The 18,360-nt window shown below is 42.8% G+C and overlaps 3 protein-coding genes across 4 annotated transcripts; 1 reads left to right on the top strand and 2 right to left on the bottom strand.

The window, feature by feature from the left end:
* Window positions 1-1,084: 1,084 nt before the first annotated feature.
* Window positions 1,085-2,533, top strand: amn (amnion associated transmembrane protein; the record flags this gene model as incomplete). Its single annotated transcript, XM_083780622.1, has 1 exon — window positions 1,085-2,533. One exon carries the CDS (start codon window positions 1,085-1,087, stop codon window positions 2,531-2,533), a length of 1,449 nt encoding a protein of 482 aa, XP_083636748.1.
* A 333-nt stretch (window positions 2,534-2,866) lies between these two features.
* On the bottom strand, window positions 2,867-7,644 carry LOC310869456 (tripartite motif-containing protein 16-like protein). 2 transcript variants are annotated; one of them, XM_083780207.1, is made up of 6 exons: window positions 7,077-7,644; window positions 6,544-6,639; window positions 6,139-6,372; window positions 5,191-5,359; window positions 4,479-4,565; window positions 2,867-3,971 (listed from the first exon to the last, which is right to left on the bottom strand). In XM_083780207.1, the coding sequence occupies exons 1-6, from the start codon at window positions 7,521-7,523 to the stop codon at window positions 3,388-3,390; spliced, it is 1,617 nt and encodes a 538-aa protein (XP_083636333.1). In that variant the 5' UTR covers window positions 7,524-7,644; the 3' UTR covers window positions 2,867-3,387. The 2 variants fall into 2 exon arrangements, with proteins under 2 accessions (XP_083636333.1, XP_083636334.1); XM_083780208.1 differs by having other exon boundaries at window positions 2,867-3,953.
* A 1,110-nt stretch (window positions 7,645-8,754) lies between these two features.
* ush1ga (Usher syndrome 1Ga (autosomal recessive)) lies at window positions 8,755-17,397 on the bottom strand. Its single transcript, XM_083779396.1, has 4 exons — window positions 17,117-17,397; window positions 12,044-12,488; window positions 10,396-11,207; window positions 8,755-9,508 (listed from the first exon to the last, which is right to left on the bottom strand). The coding sequence occupies exons 1-4, from the start codon at window positions 17,278-17,280 to the stop codon at window positions 9,505-9,507; spliced, it is 1,425 nt and encodes a 474-aa protein (XP_083635522.1). The 5' UTR covers window positions 17,281-17,397; the 3' UTR covers window positions 8,755-9,504.
* Between the last annotated feature and the right edge of the window lie 963 nt (window positions 17,398-18,360).

Below are 18,360 nucleotides of genomic sequence, written 5' to 3'. Positions count from 1 at the left end.
ATATCCATTGATATTTGTAACTGAAGCTGAAAAAACATGCGGGGGACATGGCATTTTAGCATACCTCTACTCAAATCAAAGGGATTATTTTATATTTATTTCACTCTAAGGTACAAATATATAATATATTTGTTCCTATGGTGGATTCTTTCTCTTTAATAGTAGGCCTATAAGCTTTTTGGAATTAGTGTTTTTGCTTATTTTACACAAGCTGTATTATGACCTGGGGACACAAATGTCACCGAATACTATATAGGAATGACCCATGTACTGTATCATGTAAGACAAACCAGCAAGATGTATGCAAACACACTGCTCTGGTTGCTCTGTGTTGATCAAGAAGGGGCACGGTCCAGGCCGTGGCGTAACGGTCTGGGCACCGGACTGGTAATCCAGTCGCAGTGTGCCGCGGGTTCGACTCCCGAACCCGACACGGCCTTCACTGCATGTCATCCCCCCATCTCTCTCCCGTTTCCTGTCAGCCTACTGTCTGTCCCTTACAAAATCAATAAAAGGCGTAAGCCGCAAAAAAAACAAGAAAAAAAAAAAAAAACAAGGGGCACGGTCACATTGCACTTTCATTCTACCTATGATGGATTCTGCCAATGCATTTCAATGGGAATGGAGCGTTTTTCCTGCATGCAGGAATCTGCAGCAAAACGCTCCATTCCCATTGAAATGCATAGGCAGAATCTGCCCTCATAGGTAGAATAAAAGTGTGGTGTGACCGTGCCCGTGCCCGTAGACAGCATTTCTTTAGGAGAAGGCCGGTGCACACCTCAAAGGTTGGTGACAGGTGCGTAGGACAAATGTGCAAATGTTCAGAAGGGGAAGCTGGTCCCACAACCTACTTTGAATCACGGGTGGACATGAAATTTACAAACAGCAGCTTTAAAAAAACCTTGCTTTCTGTGCACTGTTGTGGAAAAGGTAAATGTTTTACCGGTGACCTGGCTAATAAAGCTGAGTGTTTGACAGACCTCATCAACTTTACACTAAAGAAACCTGTGTGCACTCGTGATGGTCACAAGCATGGAAACAAAGGTCACATTAACTTTCCTTCAGTCAGCCAGAAACACTCAAGATGCTGAAAATGCCAGACATGCTCCTTCTCCTCTGCCTTTTTGGGGCAACTGATGCCTTGTACAAGCAGTGGATCCCTGATACAAACTATGAGAACAGGTTCAACTGGGATACAGGGTTTGTTCCATGCGCCAAGAATGGAGTTCACTTCTTAGCCCAGACAAAAGTCTCTATCTATGTGGAGACGATTCACTCTGTACTTGCGCTGAGGTTGCCACTTGATGGTGAATTCATCTTGAACTCGAAGGCTGGATTTTACATCGGGGGCAGTCAGGAGGAACCTGGCTGTGGACCGGGTGGCTTAATAAAGTTCAACGTCTCCGAAAATGTTAAGTGGTTCAACCCAACTCTGTGGCAGGTGGCCGCATCGCTGGAGGACTTGGAGAAGAGACGTTTCCTGTTCGCTGTCCATGAGGAGACAGTCCCCTGCCAGCATGATGATGTGGTGTTCAAAGCTAAATCGTCATTCAGAGTGGATACTACGTCCAGCTACGCCTCCATCCCTGTCCAAACTGTGTCTGTTCTGGGCAAAACATTTAGTAGTGACGATGAGTTCTCCCGATACCTTGGTTCAAATTCTGGTCGATTGCAGTTCCAGGGATCGTCAGTTGTCAGTGTGGGAAATCCAGGATGCAGTGATTCGTCTGGCTGTGACTGTGGGAATTCTGCAAAACATGACATGATCTGTAGCAGTGTGACAAGTCCAACTGTGACCTGCAAGAAGCCTCTACAGCCTGCAGGACATTGCCATGCTGTGTGTGGTGCCATTGTCACTGTCTATTATGCAGATGGTTTCAACCTGGAAGCTTACAGACAACGGCTGCAGCACCTATTTCTCGTTAAACCATCATACAAATCTATCCAGCTGGGAATGTCCAAGATCTTCAAGTCACAACGACTTATGGGCATCATTCCTTTCGGAAGCTCGGCTGAGATTCAGATTGTGATTCTGGATGGGGAGACCGGTCAGCAGGCAGGTTCGATTGCAGAAGCTCTGGCTCGTGATATTCTGAAGGATGTCCATTCCGAAGGCTCTCACCTGGGCATTGCTGGGGCAGAATTCCAAGCCTCCTCTGGCAGTAGCAGCGACGATAGGCCAGGATCTAGTGCTGGGGTGGCGGTTGGAGCTGTGTTTGGGGTTTTAATTGTATTGACACTCATCGTCGTCATGGCCATTCTGATTCGGAAAGGGGTTGTCCACGTGCCAAAGGTTGTCATGCCCTCAATGCCGTCGCTACCATCGCTGAGCAGGTTTAAAAATAATAGTGATGTTGGGGACCTTGGCGGACCTCTCGACCGTGGCTTTGAAAATCCAATGTTTGACAAGCCCACGCTGATGCCTGCCGAGTCCACTCTCTACACAACTGAAGCTAATTCAATCTCCATGACTCAGTCAGGTGTGCAATTTGTAAACCCAGTTTATGACAATGAAACAGATTTCAATGCCTGACACTTGCTGTAGTGCACAGATGCCACTGATTTCGGGAATACCTTGACTTTTTATTGAAGAAATAATCATTTCTTGATCTCTTTATGACTTTATGACCCATAACTTTATGATTTATTTTTTGACAAATGATTGCTTGATGTACTACAAAAAAAGTAGTTGCATTTCTGATACTATACTTTAACCAGATGAGTGAAACTGTAACCTTTTCAACTGCTTCAATTGTTGGATAATTTACACAGGCACCGTTTGTAGGACCCTCTCGAAAACGAGATACTGTATCTCAATGAATGGGGTATTCCTAAATAAAGAATTTCAAACCACAATACATTGGAATAAATAGCAATTGCCTTTACTTCATCAACATTATAAAAAAGGAAATATTACTCTTATAAAAAAAACTCTTAAAAAATTGTAACAAAAAACTATCCATATGCTCAGAGTCAATATCTTCTACTCACACATGGAAATAAAAATTGCATAAGCTATATAAATACATATATTCCCTATATATCCACATAAATGCACATATGAGCCTGAATATGGAATATATGTGCAGCATAGGCTATATTCTGCATATACTTGCCATATATTGGCATAATATGTTACATATTTAAAATAAATATAATAATAAAACCATAGCACCACCATTAGCCTTTTCATGTCGCGCGCCCCCTAGAAGGCACTCGCGCACCACAAGGGGTGCACGCACCACAGTTTGGGAACCACTGTTCTACTGGATATAAAACGTGTATTTATGATTTTACTATTTCACTACTTTTCATTACAAATCTTCCATGGTGCATATTATGGTTATATGACATGCAGCTAAGGACAAAGAGGATCATTAACATTAACTATGTTGTTGTAGAGATTAGAGAAACCATGTTGTCCTTCTTTGAGAGCCAGACAGTGGCATACAGGGGCTCCATGAAATGAGCCTTGTATTCATGAAGCAGAGTCATTGTCCCAGTCACATTATAGAAGGCAACTGAGCCTGCTTCAAAGTCAATGTATAACCCGACCCTTGTGATCTCAGTGACTTCCAACGGTGTCTCGACACCAGCATGCCAAGCGGAGAAACCTCGCCGGTTTCTCCCCAGGCACCAGGAGAAATCATTCCCAGTGATGCAGCTGCTGCTATGCTCCAGCTTTCGGTCAATGCTCTTGTAGGTGACGCCCACGTGCGCCCCTTCCTGCGCCCCGCCCACGTGCGCCCCTTCCCCGACCAGCTCCACTTCTACATAGCGTCTCCCCAGGTAGACGCTCTCTGAGGTCATGGCCTGCCGCCAGTACTCAAAACGAGCAGCGTTGTCCGGATAGCTGTGCTGCCAGGGGCTTGTGTTTGTCACCTTTCTGTTGTCCTCTGTCAGTCGCAGGAAGTGATGGGTGGTGTCTGGGTCAAAGGTCAAACGGCTTTTATCTGCAGTGAAAAAACTGTCTGTCATGCAAAGAAACCTTGTATCTCCATATTTCATGATTCGTTGTTATTCCCACAATACATTATTTAAATGAATGCCCTATTTTATACTTAATCGTATGACAGTGTTGTTGCAAAACGCAGTGAAAATAGCTGATGATCATGCGATGCGTAAGTGGTTAAGTCCGTTTGTACATTTTATAAAATATTTAACCAATGAAAGTATTAACCCATTCTGAACGGGCACCCATTTTGGGGTCAGCATCATGTTATGCTTTAGCTATTTAAAAATAGCAGATCTACAAGCTCATATCGCGCCACCGAGTGGCGCTTGTAGGTCTGCTATTTTTGAAAAATCGAAGAGCGACTGACATTTTTAGAATCTGATCTCAGGTCAGAATGGGTTCATCAGACCAGTGTGTGTCCGGCGGAAACCTCGTATGAATCTGATCTCAGGTCAGAATGGGTTAAGTAGACTTATTTGGCAAAGAATATTCAAAAGTGATGAATTATTTGATTTCCCCTTACATTTCAAAAAGTCCTCCCGTGTGTCAGGGTGTGGCAGGGATGAAGGCTGAGATTCTGTCGTTGGGGCATTGATGATGGTTTTAATACCTAATGTACACATAAAAGACAAATTACTCTTCATATACAACCAACACTTTTGGAATTGGAAAAATAAGATTGCAGGAACCAGCTGGAGAATGGCATATCATGGTTCCGTAATCCACAATGACCTAGATTGGGTTCAACTCCATTTGCAGTTTTCTGATCTGGTAGAATGAGCAGATCCTACAAGATGGTCTGTGCTCTAAAAAAAACTATTCTCCGCTGAAACCAGAGGCATTATAGTGGCAAGGCCTACCCATGAACGTCAAATCGTATGAATCCGACACGTTTCTCAAAGTACTTCATGGAATACTTCGTTTAGTATGTCCCTAACCCTATAGAGGCATTCAAAACAAGACGTCACGTCTTTCCAGTCCAGTTTCAGCCTTTTATTTGTGTAAGGTCCAGGAAGTTGCCTGCTTCCACTCCATCTCTTGCAGTCTTGAGACGTCTTGTGTATGATGTGTACGATAATTTTAAGCCTCCAGTACAATAATTCAACATTTCCCATCTGGAAACACTGGTGCAGGGGAATCCACACAAAAGATACAATATACAATACATTTAAAAAATAATTTCTAGTCATGACTCATAAAAAGGGGTCTGTGACTGACTATAGTGTACAACCCACCATTTTTACAGATCTTCAGTTTTTCCATGTAGCAGGAACGGATGTGGTCACACAGCTCCTGTGTGGCGTCTGCCACCACACTGCAGAAGGAGGCCTGGTGGTCCGTGAGGCTGACGTACCAACCAGGCAGACACACATCCACCATTCCTTTTCTCCAATGCGAGTACTTCTACAAGAACAGTGAAAACAACATACAGTAGATGCAATGTATACAGTAACTTGGTGAAGAATCCGGATTTCTTTATATCGTTGCCATCGGGCAGCAGCCTCCTATCTAACTTTTAGTTAGAACTCAATATTCTAACTTTTCGTGGTTTTTTTGTAAATAAATGCCCTACTTGATCCTACTACAGCAGCGTCACACAAAAGTAGCTGATCTACAAACTTGTAGATCTGCTCATTTTGTTATTTTTTTTTATTTGAATCCTGAAAAATAACAGTTTTGGACCCGACAGAGACAATAGCCGATATTCAGTGATAGAAAACATCTTGTGATTAACCACTTTCACCCTGGCATCCCTATTAAGGCATGTCATCAAGGCAAGATTTTAGAAAGGCTTTGAAACATTTTCAAAAAATTCTTTAAAATAGCAGATGCACAAGCTGGCAATGCATCGCCAGATCATACTGTGACTCTTACATCGCTCACATTGTGACGTGTTGTGAGCTTGTAGATCTTCTATTTTGAAACTGTTAGAATAGGCCAGGGCTTAAATTGAGCACTCAGTGGTGACTGAGTGACTGACACACCACTGACTTTTTCCACAAAGCGATCGGAAGGATTTTTCACAGACATGCCTACGCGCTGTATACACATTCAACACGATAAAACCCCAAATAAACCCAGAGAATGTTGTGTACTCTTTCCCACACATCAGAACATATACAGTGTTTTGGGCTTTTCCAAGCACATACAGTACTGTGTATATAGTCGTGTTCCCTTTTCACCTCCAGGAAGTCGACGTCGGTCTTGTTCCTCGCCAGCTTCTCCATGCGTGCCGCGGTTTTCTTCAACTCGGCTCTCTTCTGTTCCAGATGTGCCTGTATGCCCTCCGCCTGCCTGAGAGCCCGTCTCCTTTCACACTCCAGCTCCTCCACTACCCCCCTCCTGGCCTCTTCCACAGCTGTCTGCAGCGTGGCGAACTGCTGCTCCACCACACTGAGAATCCCTGCAACAGAAGTCTGAACACTGAAAAAGTCAAGTGACAACATGAAAGCAGCATGTGAGGGTGACAAAATCCTACATGATGTGTCCCTTCTTTAGGTATGTCATTATAGGCACAGATTGTCCCATTTATTTTTCCTAAATATTCAGAAAATGATTTTCTAGTTCAAATGTTTAAGATACTGTACCTCTATTGCTACATTATTACTTTGAAGTTTGCAAATTGCCTTCTCAGCTGCTGAGATGGTCTTGACAACCTCAGCTTGTTTCTCCTTCAGGTCCATCTACACACAATTGAACACAAACAGAAAGAGATATTAGATCAGGCTGTCAAACAAGAATGTGCGCCTTAAAGGAGTGTTTGTGTTCTTTGTGCTAGACATCATCAGCCCTTAAATAGATTGAAAGTCAATCATTACTAATGTAATGTCCTGTATGTATCTATCGGTCATGTGATTTGTACACTACACGTCTTTAAAGCATATACATAGTTGATTACAACAAACTTTACGTAAAAGATGTGGACCGAAAAGGTCCAGTACACCAGTACATGTATGTATGTATGTTGTAAGTGCGTGCGTGTGTGTGCGTGTGTGTGTGTGTGTGTGTGTGTGTGTGTGTGTGTGTGTGTGTGTATGTAAGCATGTATGTATGTTGTAAGTGCGTGCGTGTGTGCGCGTGTGCCTGTGTGTGTGTGTGTGTGTGTGTGTGTGTTTATAACCTCAAACTGTCTTCGAGTGTCCCCTACAGATGCAGTCGTGTGCTCCTTGTGCCCCTGGACGTCACACTCCTGGCAGACGCAGCATTCGTCCAGCAGACAGAAGAGATCCAGGGGAAGCCGGTGGACTTCACACGTACGACACTCTATATCAGGAAGGGGCTCCACCAGACGGTGATTCTGGAATTTGGTTTTCTCCAGGTGGGGTCTGAGATGGGCTCCGCAGTACGACACCAGGCAGGTTAGGCAGGACTTCAGGGCTCTACTGGGGCTCTCGATGCAGGAATCACACAGCACATCTGTGCTCGGCGTGTCCGAGGAACAGGCCACAGATGGGCCTGTGCTGCTGTTTACATCTCCTGTGTCCTCATTTCCTTGGGAGTTGTCTTGGGTTTCAGAGAGCGGTGTGTTCCGTTCCGTGCTCGCTTCGTCTGTACTAGGAGTCTCCATGTCTGAGGGTGATCAGCTATAGTTTCGCGTCAGATCGAGGTGACTCTCTTCTCACAGAAGCTATGAAGTGGTATAGTATGGGGTTAGAGCTAGACTGTACACATAATCTGCTGGACTCCTTCCTGTCAGACACAAGAAAGGCCTCTTGTGAGCACACAAGGGAAGAATTACGAACCACGCCTAAGAGCACTATATTTGACTCAGCCACGTGACAGCCAGCCTAAAATGTTCTCTTATTTCACTCCACCCCCGTTTTCCTCCTCTGTATCCAACCTCATTTAGCTGCAGATAAAAGTTAACCCAGTTCACAAAAGATCAGGGGAGGAAATGACTAGTGCACAACACATGACCCAGCCTGGTACAGGAATGAATGAGATCTCTGTAAGCAACACTGTAAAATCATTAGAGTTAGTTTAACTGCAACCAAACTGCAACCAACTGCAACCAAATGCAACCAAATGGACCCGTACGGGTCCATTTGGTTCCATTTGTACACTTTCTGATTTCAATGAAAACTAAGTACTTATATGTTTCTGTCTCGTCATTTGCTTTACCTTGACATTTCATAATAACATTTATATTTATGGAAGGATGATAAGAATAGGTCTTGTCTTAGAAGGTGCCATGAATTTGTTTTGAAAATGAGTGTTGAATGTGCATATGCTGTAGAGTTCCTGATACATATCCAAGCTGACATTGGGATATGACCTGAGAAAGTGCCAAACAATTTGTAGGGGGAAGCTGACAGTGTTTCCTGTTGATAACTTAGCTACGATGGAATTATCAGAGCCATGGCATTTTCAGACAGTAGCGCTTCCTGACTTCATCTCTTGCGATGCGTAGTGAGCATCAATAAAGATTGTGTAATCTGTGTGAGCAGCCGGTACAGGCTGGTTGAGGATGCCAAAACAAGCGTTCACTTGGTACAAGCAGGACATGTAAATAGAAAGATGGATATCCTGGCTTAATGTGAACAGGTTGTGACCAAGACAATACTTTCACTGATCCAAATGATAATAGTCTGGAAACAGTAAAAACAGGCACATTTGGTTGTTGTTGGTTTGGTTATTAATTATTCTAATAGAATACAGCATTTTAATTAGTAAAATGTATTAAGAAAAAAGTTCACTTTGAAAATATGATTTTTACTTTTTCTGATAAGACATTATCATCATATACAACCCTATAGGGCATGAACTGGACAGGCACAATACAATACCTTCACATGCCATATTTTATGTATTGTAAATTATGTATTTCACATAGTAAGTAGGCTATTGTACATTTATACAAAGAGAATTCAAGACATAAAATTGGCCAAGTTTGACAGCGAGCCAAGCTTCCTTTGACCTGGCTTACTGTATGTAAACATGTACAGACAAATCAAAATAAATGGATATTGGTACAATGCCAGGCCAAAGCTATTTCCTAGAATGTTTGACAGAAGCAATTGTTGAGCTCATTGTTAAACAATGTATCAATACATTATTTTAAAAAACTAAACAAATTTAAGCAAATGCACTGGCACAAGGAACACAGGCACAAAGGGGTGGTACCCCACAGGGGCAAATGTTTAAAGGGACACAGACCCCCAAATCTATGTTAATTATGCCACATGGCATACAAAGACCCTGCACCACTACATTGAACTCTCACAATATGCATTCAGTTCATTCATTCGTGCATGCATGCATTCATGCCGTGCAGGAGGCCCTATAGCCCTAACCCTATACATTCTATGATGCTACCATTGAGACAATACAATACATCTTCATTCTTCAGTGCTTCCCCCGAATCTAACTAGCCTAGTCTAGACTTTAGCTCAGGCTTCCTCTGGTTTCCATTAAGAACAGCCTTTCTCCCTGGCTTACCACAGCATTACCAGGGAACTGAGGGATGGTACAGTAAGTCACGGAGGTGTCCATTATATTCGCTCCACAGCACGGCAGTGATAAGCGCCCAGCAGGACCATCAGCTAACATCATCTGTATAGTCAAAGTAAAAGAGGTTTGTGAGAATACAAGCATATGAATGTACGTATGATGTTTTACATGGGGTGCATATAGTCATACTGTACTAACAGTCCGATGGTGTTAGGGGGGGGCGGTTACAACTAACCTGTGGCCGGTTAAGACTCACCCGTGGCTACCGACATGCATGGCAGGTTAAAACTAACCCATGACTTCTAAACCATGACTTCTTGTGAGGTTAAGTTTAGGGTTTGAGTTTTGAGTAGGGTGTCGGACTAATGCCTGTCGGACTGTTAGTACATCAGAACAAACACATGCCACTGTTTTAGGGGTGCATGTACCATGTTGCGTATGCCTGAAAAAATCTTGTTTTATGGCAGAGATAAGCCTGATTTATACCAAAATAGCCAATCGACAAGCCGACAACACATGTATGTGCATGTCAAAGTGAGTATAACGTCGTTTAATGCAATCACAACTTTTCTGTTTGGATGTTTGGGCTGTCAAGGCCAGGAAGTCGTTTTTTGCCACTCAGTCAGTAGGCGTTCCCGCATCATTTCGGGTATGATGATGATTTCACGCGCATAACCTCTACTGTCGGCTCGTAGATCACCTATATTCATCACGCGACACAAGCATAAATTAGGCAATAGAGTAGGCTACGGAACAGTGTGGATCAGCTCCAACTGTGTCTTTATTTAGAAACATTTCTATTTAGACATTTATCTTCATTTGTTCTTTATGAAAATTATAATGAGAAATCGCACAGTGTTGTCTTGTGTCTGTTGGTATTTGTGAAAAAAGAATTGAATGCACTCATGTCAAAGCAAATTCCTATGTGTGTATACACAATGGCAAATAATCTGAATCTGAATCTGAATCTGAAAATCATCAAAACTCACAGTTCTGTATCTTCTATACAGTCTGGGTCCTCAAGAGTCTCCAGACGTCTTTGACAGGCATCCAGGATCTTCTTCCTGGGTCCTAGGGGGATGTGGATGCTCTTGAGATCCTCATCTGAGCACAGCAGCAAAGACTCGAGGTCTATCTTCTCCCTTCTGAAGATGGAGAGGAACTCTGTCATGCTCTGGGTGGCAAGGAAGACCTCCAAGGGGCTAGTCTCGGGTTCGTCATCCCCATCCAGCCCCAGGTCCACGTCGTCCCAGGGCAACTCCTGCACATTCCTCTCCTGCAGGCTGTGTGCGCTGCCGATGCTGTCTTCATCCATGCTAGCGAGGTGCTGTAGCCTGCTGCGCAATCGCACGTTACCGCCGGGCTGATCCGTGTCCACCACACTGGATCCATTCTTGGAACCAATTCCAAACAACCCTGCACTCACATAGTTTCTCCGAAAAACCATGGTGCCCAGACCCGGCCGGTTGAACAAAGAGTCATGGCCTGAGTCTGTGCTGATCTCAGAGTATTCCACATCGGGTGCGTGGTGAAGGTCTGGCTCGCTCATGGCACGGGATATGGCGTCGTCGTTGTCCCTGGAGAACATGTCGCGGACGTTGCGGCGGCCGCGGCCGTCCTTCGGGTTGACATAAGTGCCTTGCTTGAGGAACATGACGTCGTTGCCCAGCTGGAGGCCAGACAGCGAGCGCACACTCTTCCTTCCATCTTCATAGATCTTAAACGTCCCGTCGCCACCTTGCTTCCTCTTATCCAGCTTCTTCTGTATCTTGGTCTTCCCCCTGTTTGTGGCATGAAGAGTCTGACACGAGAGAAACGACACAGCAATCAGTCACAAGCAGTAACAACTAAAGAACCTCAATGCCGCTGACATAACACTATAAAGTATACATGCATAGTTTAATTATATAGATATTCCAGTGTTATGTTCTTAGCTTACGTAATGTATGATTCATGATAACTACTTTTTATGTATGTATGTATGTAGGTAAATCGCTCTGGATAAAGAGCATCTGCTAAATGCCTAAATTGTAAATTGTAAAACGACTAGATGTGGAACTAGAAATATTGCGCTGTGGCTGTATGCCTTTGCCATCCAGTTGCCGTTTACATGTGTGTCTGTCCAGACTCATAATAGTATGTAATGAAGACTTCAAAGTAATGTAATCACTTAAGTCGTAACCTATATACTTTGTTGTATGACAAATAGTGGAAATAGCCGATCTACAAGCTCACAAAGTGTCGCAATGACACACTTGAGCTCGCAGTTTAAGATATTTTTTTAAATGTTTGAAAGTATTTGAAATGTTTTAAAAATAGGAGAAATGTCCTAAATGTCATGAAAATTGTCGTATATAACGGCATGCCCAAACTTTTTGAAAGCAGTTAAACGTGTTTTGTTGTAGGTCACAGTGACCATTACCTTTGACCACCTATTGCTAATCAGTTCATCCTTACGGCTAAGTGGACAGTTGTTTCCTGAGGGCCTCCCTGAGACATTGCTTGACAAGGTTGGAATGGACAAACATACATATGGACAACCCAAAAACATTATGCCTCTGGACACGGCTGTCAGCTGGTGGAGGCATAACAATGTTTTACAATTTAAAGAGAGGTGAGAGGTGGAACAAAACTGACCTGAGAATATGGCACGTTCATCGTAGCGGCATTGAGATGCTGCAGCTTGCGGCTCACAGAGCTGCTGGTGTAGCTGGAGTAGCTCATGGCGTCCGATACGGAGGCCTCCTTGTGGTACTCGCGCTCCATGCGCTTGTGGTGCTTCCTCTGCAGCTTGACACACTCTTTGATTCGCCGCTCGCCTTCGCGGAACGCCCGGTCCTTCAGCTTGCTGATGAGCTTGGGGTTCAGGGCACTCTGCTTTGCCGCAATGTTGTCCAGGTAGCGGACGCAGTCCATGTGGTTCTTGGTGGCGGCCATGTCCAACGGCGTGTGGTAGTCGTTGTCCAGGCACCATATGTTGGCACCGAAAGACACCAGGAAGGACAGGCAGTTCTGGTGTCCATTGGCAGCTGCCAGGTGGAGTGGTGTGTTCCCCCATATGTCACACTTGTCAGGGTTCCCTCTGTGTGACATGAGGAAGCAGAGGTCAAACAACATTGTCTACATACTTATTTAATAATGTTATACAACAAATATACAACAAATGTCAATAAAGCTCATGTTCATATTGTTTCAGACTGTGCGAAAGGCAAACCCATCACAAATCAGTGATCCATATAGGCCTGTTATACCTGTTCCAAAGGCTAATTGTTAGCTTGGTGCAACATGAGCCAGTATAGGGATAGGGACATTCTTTTGTCCTCTATATCTAGAGATAGAGAGTCCACACATCACCCATTGATGAAACACCCGTTTTATCTCCAGCTTTTTAATAATAAACAATCAGTAACACTAATCACTAAATTGCTTTCATGCATCAGGAAAATACAGAAGTCAGAAGTTACTCATAAATTACTCTAAATGGCACAGAACTGCTGATAGACAGAAGGGCCGTTTGACCTTACAAACGGTATTACTATTATTGTTAACTGTTGTTATCTGGATCCCACATACATTTATTCACATCCACTGTTGTCCAACAGCCCATGACCTAAGGGTTACCTCTTTTTGTGTCGCTGCTGGCCTGAAATATGACCACAGGACAGGATTGTCAGCTCTGACAACTACACTAGCTGTATCCATTTTCAGAGGTGGTTGCACTTTGTCGTACGACGGTGTCCCGTGCCAAAATGATTGCTCATCTACAAGCTCACAACACGTCGCATCATGACGCATTGTGAGCTTGTAGATCAACTATTGCCAGTGCGCAACACTGATGTACAACAGAGCATAAATTAGGCATGACTCAGAAGCACAACCGAACCGTACATAAGTGGTGATGTCATGATGAATTCCTAGCAATGTCGTGGCACACCGTACATAGCTGGCATTGAGGAGGGAAGTCAAGTGTGTGGATAATTTTCACATTTCTGTGACAGAATATAAGATTATATGCAAGCCTATACAGACAGTTGTTTCCTTGCTTCCACATGTTGTAATTAGCCTACTGTTCCACTGTGCATTAGCATTGTTCCACAATGCTATTCCACTGATTTACAGTGTCTCCTGAGTCCTGACACTGTAAATTGTAAACAGTTTAAAATGTAGAGGTTATAAAGTATTATATAACAGTGGGTCAGGGGTAGAGTTGCCGGTTGGGAACGGGAAGGTTCCCAATTCCCTAACCCATGTCGAAGTGTCCTTGACCAAGACTCTGAACCCCTAATTTCTCCCGATGAGCAGGTTGGTGCCTTGCATGGTTTCCTCCGCCATCGGTGTATGAATGTGTGTGTGAATGGGTGAATGTAATGCACAATCTATGTGAAGTGGCGCTATATAAATGCACCATTTTCCATTATGCAATGTATATGATAATATTATTGCAGCCTATCATTAGGAAAGCAAATGTTAGCAAAGTTTATAGACCTATGCATTTTAACCTTTCATAAAATGGTCTCTGTATTCTGCTTCTAAATTTATGAACAGAAGATTAATGTGTTATATACATGTATACCTACATAGCATCAGCACTCCATTACCGTGTAGAGACTATTCAATATTTTATGGGCTCCAGGTGAAGCCATTACAGAAGCCTGTGATATATATTATTGATATGAATAACACTGCCGGGTTTTCACAGGGAACGTGTGCCATGCTAGCCCCACCAGAGCAACGATTAGCACCCTCTTGCCTGCCGACCCTGATTTCACCCCTCGGAAGTTGGGACCTTTGGCCTGCACTGGGCCGGTAGCCAAAACACTGAATCGGGCACATTTGGTTACATTTGCATCCATTGTAGCCCCTCAGAACTCTGTATTTAGCCTTCAACAACTTTCAGACTATCATCAGTCTCCTAATCCCCTTGAGGGAGGTGGATATTCTTATTCTTGTCATAAGGAGCCAGTTGCACCACCTCACACTAAGTCCAGACTTAGCTTAGTTATACATAAAATGGCTTTAAGTTTAAAGTCAAGGCTTATGCATTAAAGCCATTTAAGCTATAACTAGGCTAAGTTTGAATTTAGTGTGAGGTACGTGGTGCAACCCCCTACAGTTGTATAAAATACATATACTAAACAGCAGTATTAAGTTAAGTAAGTCTTTGGTTTATTCTCTTACCAATGGCAATATTTAATTTCCACAACCCTAATACCCAATATATGCTCTGTGTTGTACAATTTACAAGCTCAAAGTATAAACCAGACCTGGTGGTCCAGATAAATATTATGAGGTTTTTCTATGGTGATGGATTATATGTATCATATATTCTGTGAATTCAATGTCTGAAATATGAGCACTTTGTAAACAACAATGATCAGCAATTATCAGCATTTATGGCTGTGAAACAACGGGATAACACTATAACCCATTCTGACCGGGCACCCATTTTGGTGTTGGCATCATGTTATGCTTTAGCTATTGAAAAATAGCAGATCTACAAGCTCATATCGCGCCACCGAGTGGCGCGATACGAGCTTGTAGGTCTGCCATTTTTGAAAAATCATTTTTTTTAGAATCTGATCTCGGGTCAGAATGGGTTCATCAGACCAGTGTGTGTCCAGTGGAAAACCTCGTATGAATCTGATCTCAAGTCAGAATGGGATAAATAAGGCACAGTGGCGCCACGGTGCCTTATTTATAGTGTTATCCTGTTGTATGCGGGGGAGCATGTTGTCACGCCCGGTGTTTGTGCAAAACACGTGTATGCTTTCTAGGTATATACTGTACTCCAGCCAGCACCATTGATGTTACAACTGTAGTTGGTCCTTAAGTGCTGCTCTGTGGCTGCTGAGGATGGGTTAAATGCTAGGACAGATTTCCCCAAGGGGACAATAAACCAAAATCATGTAGGTTAAAATACTTAAAATAATTTAAATTCTATAAACTTAATTGACATGGGTCCTAGGGCTCTATAATTATTTGGTGCGCTTCTTTTTTCCATCTACACCCAAATGGCTTTGTCAAAAATAGCAGCTGGAGAAGCTCACAACGCATCATGTTAGGGTGCACGCTAGTGTGCATGTATATAACAGAAGCACACTTAACACAAAGTTAGTTTCAATTTCATTTTTCTTTCTTTTTAAGTACTGATCGCATAGTAAATTCCGAATCATCCAAATTTTCTTATTTTTTTTTCTATAAAAGATGTCACTGAGAACAGTACACAGCCTTGCACACATGCCTCTCCTATATCATTCTGTTGTTTCATTTGGAATTCCCTTGACAGACTTATGTTTCTGTTCTATATGTAATGCAATATATCTGCCAAGTACATCATGTTGAAGCCATAAAGTTGTCATTTGGCCTTAAACTTATCTTGTCGTTATATTTCCCTGGGGTTGGCTCCTGAAAGAATATGACACAATCTATCCATGTTTACATATAGTACTGCGATACATGCCATGACAGGCTTTATTTGCGGAGGGATTTGCGTTATCGCAAAAATAATATAGTGTTCTTGGGAAGTACATGTCTTTGATGCTTTATTTACTTTTATTTCGTGGGAAATGACCATTTTGAGATAACTTGATATTACCTTACATTACCTTCCGTATTTCCATTTTTTGTAGGCCTATATCTCAGAGGCAAATATTGTACTTGTTACTCCACTACAATTATTTGGCAGCATTCAACAAGCTCACAATGCATGAAGCATTAGACGCAATACATCTGATATTTTGGAAAGTTAATTGTCTAAATTTGACAAATGTTTGTACTTTTATTCAGTAGCCTACTTTAAGTGTAAATGTAATGCCAATACCTTTGAACTTTTACTTGCAAAAGGAATGTGAGTAGGCTACTTCCTCCATACAGAGAGTAGGCTTTACTGTATTGTAGGCTACTGTAGGCCATATGTGGCATAACTTGCATTCATGCACTGTGGAAGAATACCGGTATGTTCTATGTGAGATAACAACATAGCCTACAGTAGCCGCATGGTTGCGTGCACATTGCACTGCAAATGTGCATGCAACCATGCCATGAGAGTACTGTATTGCAAACACTGGGCAACAGCCTATAATGAGTCACTCCAATAGCTGTGGTCAATTAAGCCTGTTCATAATGAGGTCCATTTTTCTGGTTGGCAGGCAAACCAGGTCAGCCAGAAAATAAATTAAATTGCTTTTGAGTGGTCCCCATAACTGTCCATATAGGCATATGGTATAAGCAGCATGGTCATAATGGTCTAGAATTTAGTGTTGTAAAACTCACTACAAACGAATTAATTATGTAACTTTTAAAAGGGCTATGCCGAAAGGAGCAGAACAGGTTACTAATCCACCACCATACCCTATTAAGGCACAATTTTGAGACACTCCCCTAGCTGAACCTGATGATCTCTGCGGAAATGTCAGTAATGTTGTGGTAGTGCATGGTTGTTGTCTGTCTGTGTTCTTAGTCTGTTCTTGTCACGTCAGAGTCCTACACATTTGACGCCGACTGCGGTGTGGACTCATCACCTTGGGAAAGGGTGACCTACATTGTTTGTGGTGTATTGTTACAAATAGCACAGCACAGGCGACGTTTCTGATTGCACTAAAAAATAATGCAGCACACCCACGTAAGCGGCGTAAGCCTGCTACTTCCCGTTCGTGCATTCATTGCATAATGATGTATTTTGTGAGTGATAGACGTCAAGTTAATACGCACCCCCTGCCAACGACCAGCCGCAGAGCCTCCAGGTTACCGTGATAGGCAGCCCATAACGTTGGTGTCATTCCATCTTCGTCCGGCGCATTAAGATCTCTCCGAGTCGCCTCTTTGAGCAGGTCCAGGTAGCCATCCCGGGCCGCTTTATGGTACCTGTCATTCATGGTACTGACTTAAAGGACGTTCGACCCCATTCCGTCCGGTCATCATCTTCATCTAGCCATGTAGCGGGCGGCCACCGACCGTCTGAAATGCTAAGCTCCACCACTGCCACACCACAACAAGCGCGTCAACAGATAGTTGCAGAGCGCGTCGTCGGTATCCAGGGACACCGAAGATGCGCGCAGCGCACTGGATAGACAATGGTGCTCCCCCTGGCCAAATCAACCCGTGAATTCTCTGGTGATTAAACAAACAGTAAAAAAAAAACGTAAATAGCCTATACACACACAAACATTACATTAGCAAGGCTGTTAACATAAAATAATAAAATAACATTATTAGTAGTATTATTATTATATGAAAAACAATATGCCTACTTTACTGTTCATATAGCCTTTGGAACAATACAAACGCAATTTTAGAGGAAGAGAGAGAATGCAAAACACCCTCAGACAGATTCATAACCCACAGACAGAATGTTTGCCTTGCTTGCTAGCCCAATATGGCCCTTTGAGAGGGTCTGCAGGACCTGGTTTTCTTTACAAAACAAAAATTCGACGTAATTTAATATAAGCCAAAACATCTTTTCATAATGATTTGATATGGGAGTTCATTATTGCTTTCATGGACTAATGAAAATAAGTCAATTGGGGGTCCATGGCATGAAAATAAATAAATAAATAAGGTAACCCGTTAAAACTATAGGAAAGCATATATTATGTCATTGTAGATTTTTGCTTTGGCTATTCAAAAATAGCAGATGTACAAGCTCACACATTGCGTCACCTCGTGCCGCGCTGCAAGCTTACAATTTAGTACATCTGCTATTTTTAAACATTTTTTTAAATAGCAGGCATTTGTAGAATCTGCCTCAGGTCTTCATCTTAATGGGTTTAAACACCTGAGGGTCCTCATACCCTGTAGGCCAGGACCTAATGGCTTATATCCTACATCCTGTTGTAAGTATAGTAGACTGCTTGTAGACATAATAATACGCCCATACAAAACCTAAGCTCAATGACCACTACGATTTTGACTTCTTTCGACTCTGTCATTAGTGAATGACTTTGATTTCTTCTAGC

Source organism: Protomyctophum parallelum (assembly GCF_964188405.1).
Source record: "Protomyctophum parallelum genome assembly, chromosome: 13".
NCBI lineage: Eukaryota > Metazoa > Chordata > Actinopteri > Myctophiformes > Myctophidae > Protomyctophum > Protomyctophum parallelum.
The sequence above is the reverse complement of the archived record's forward strand: the minus strand, read 5'-3'. Positions and strand labels throughout refer to the sequence as shown.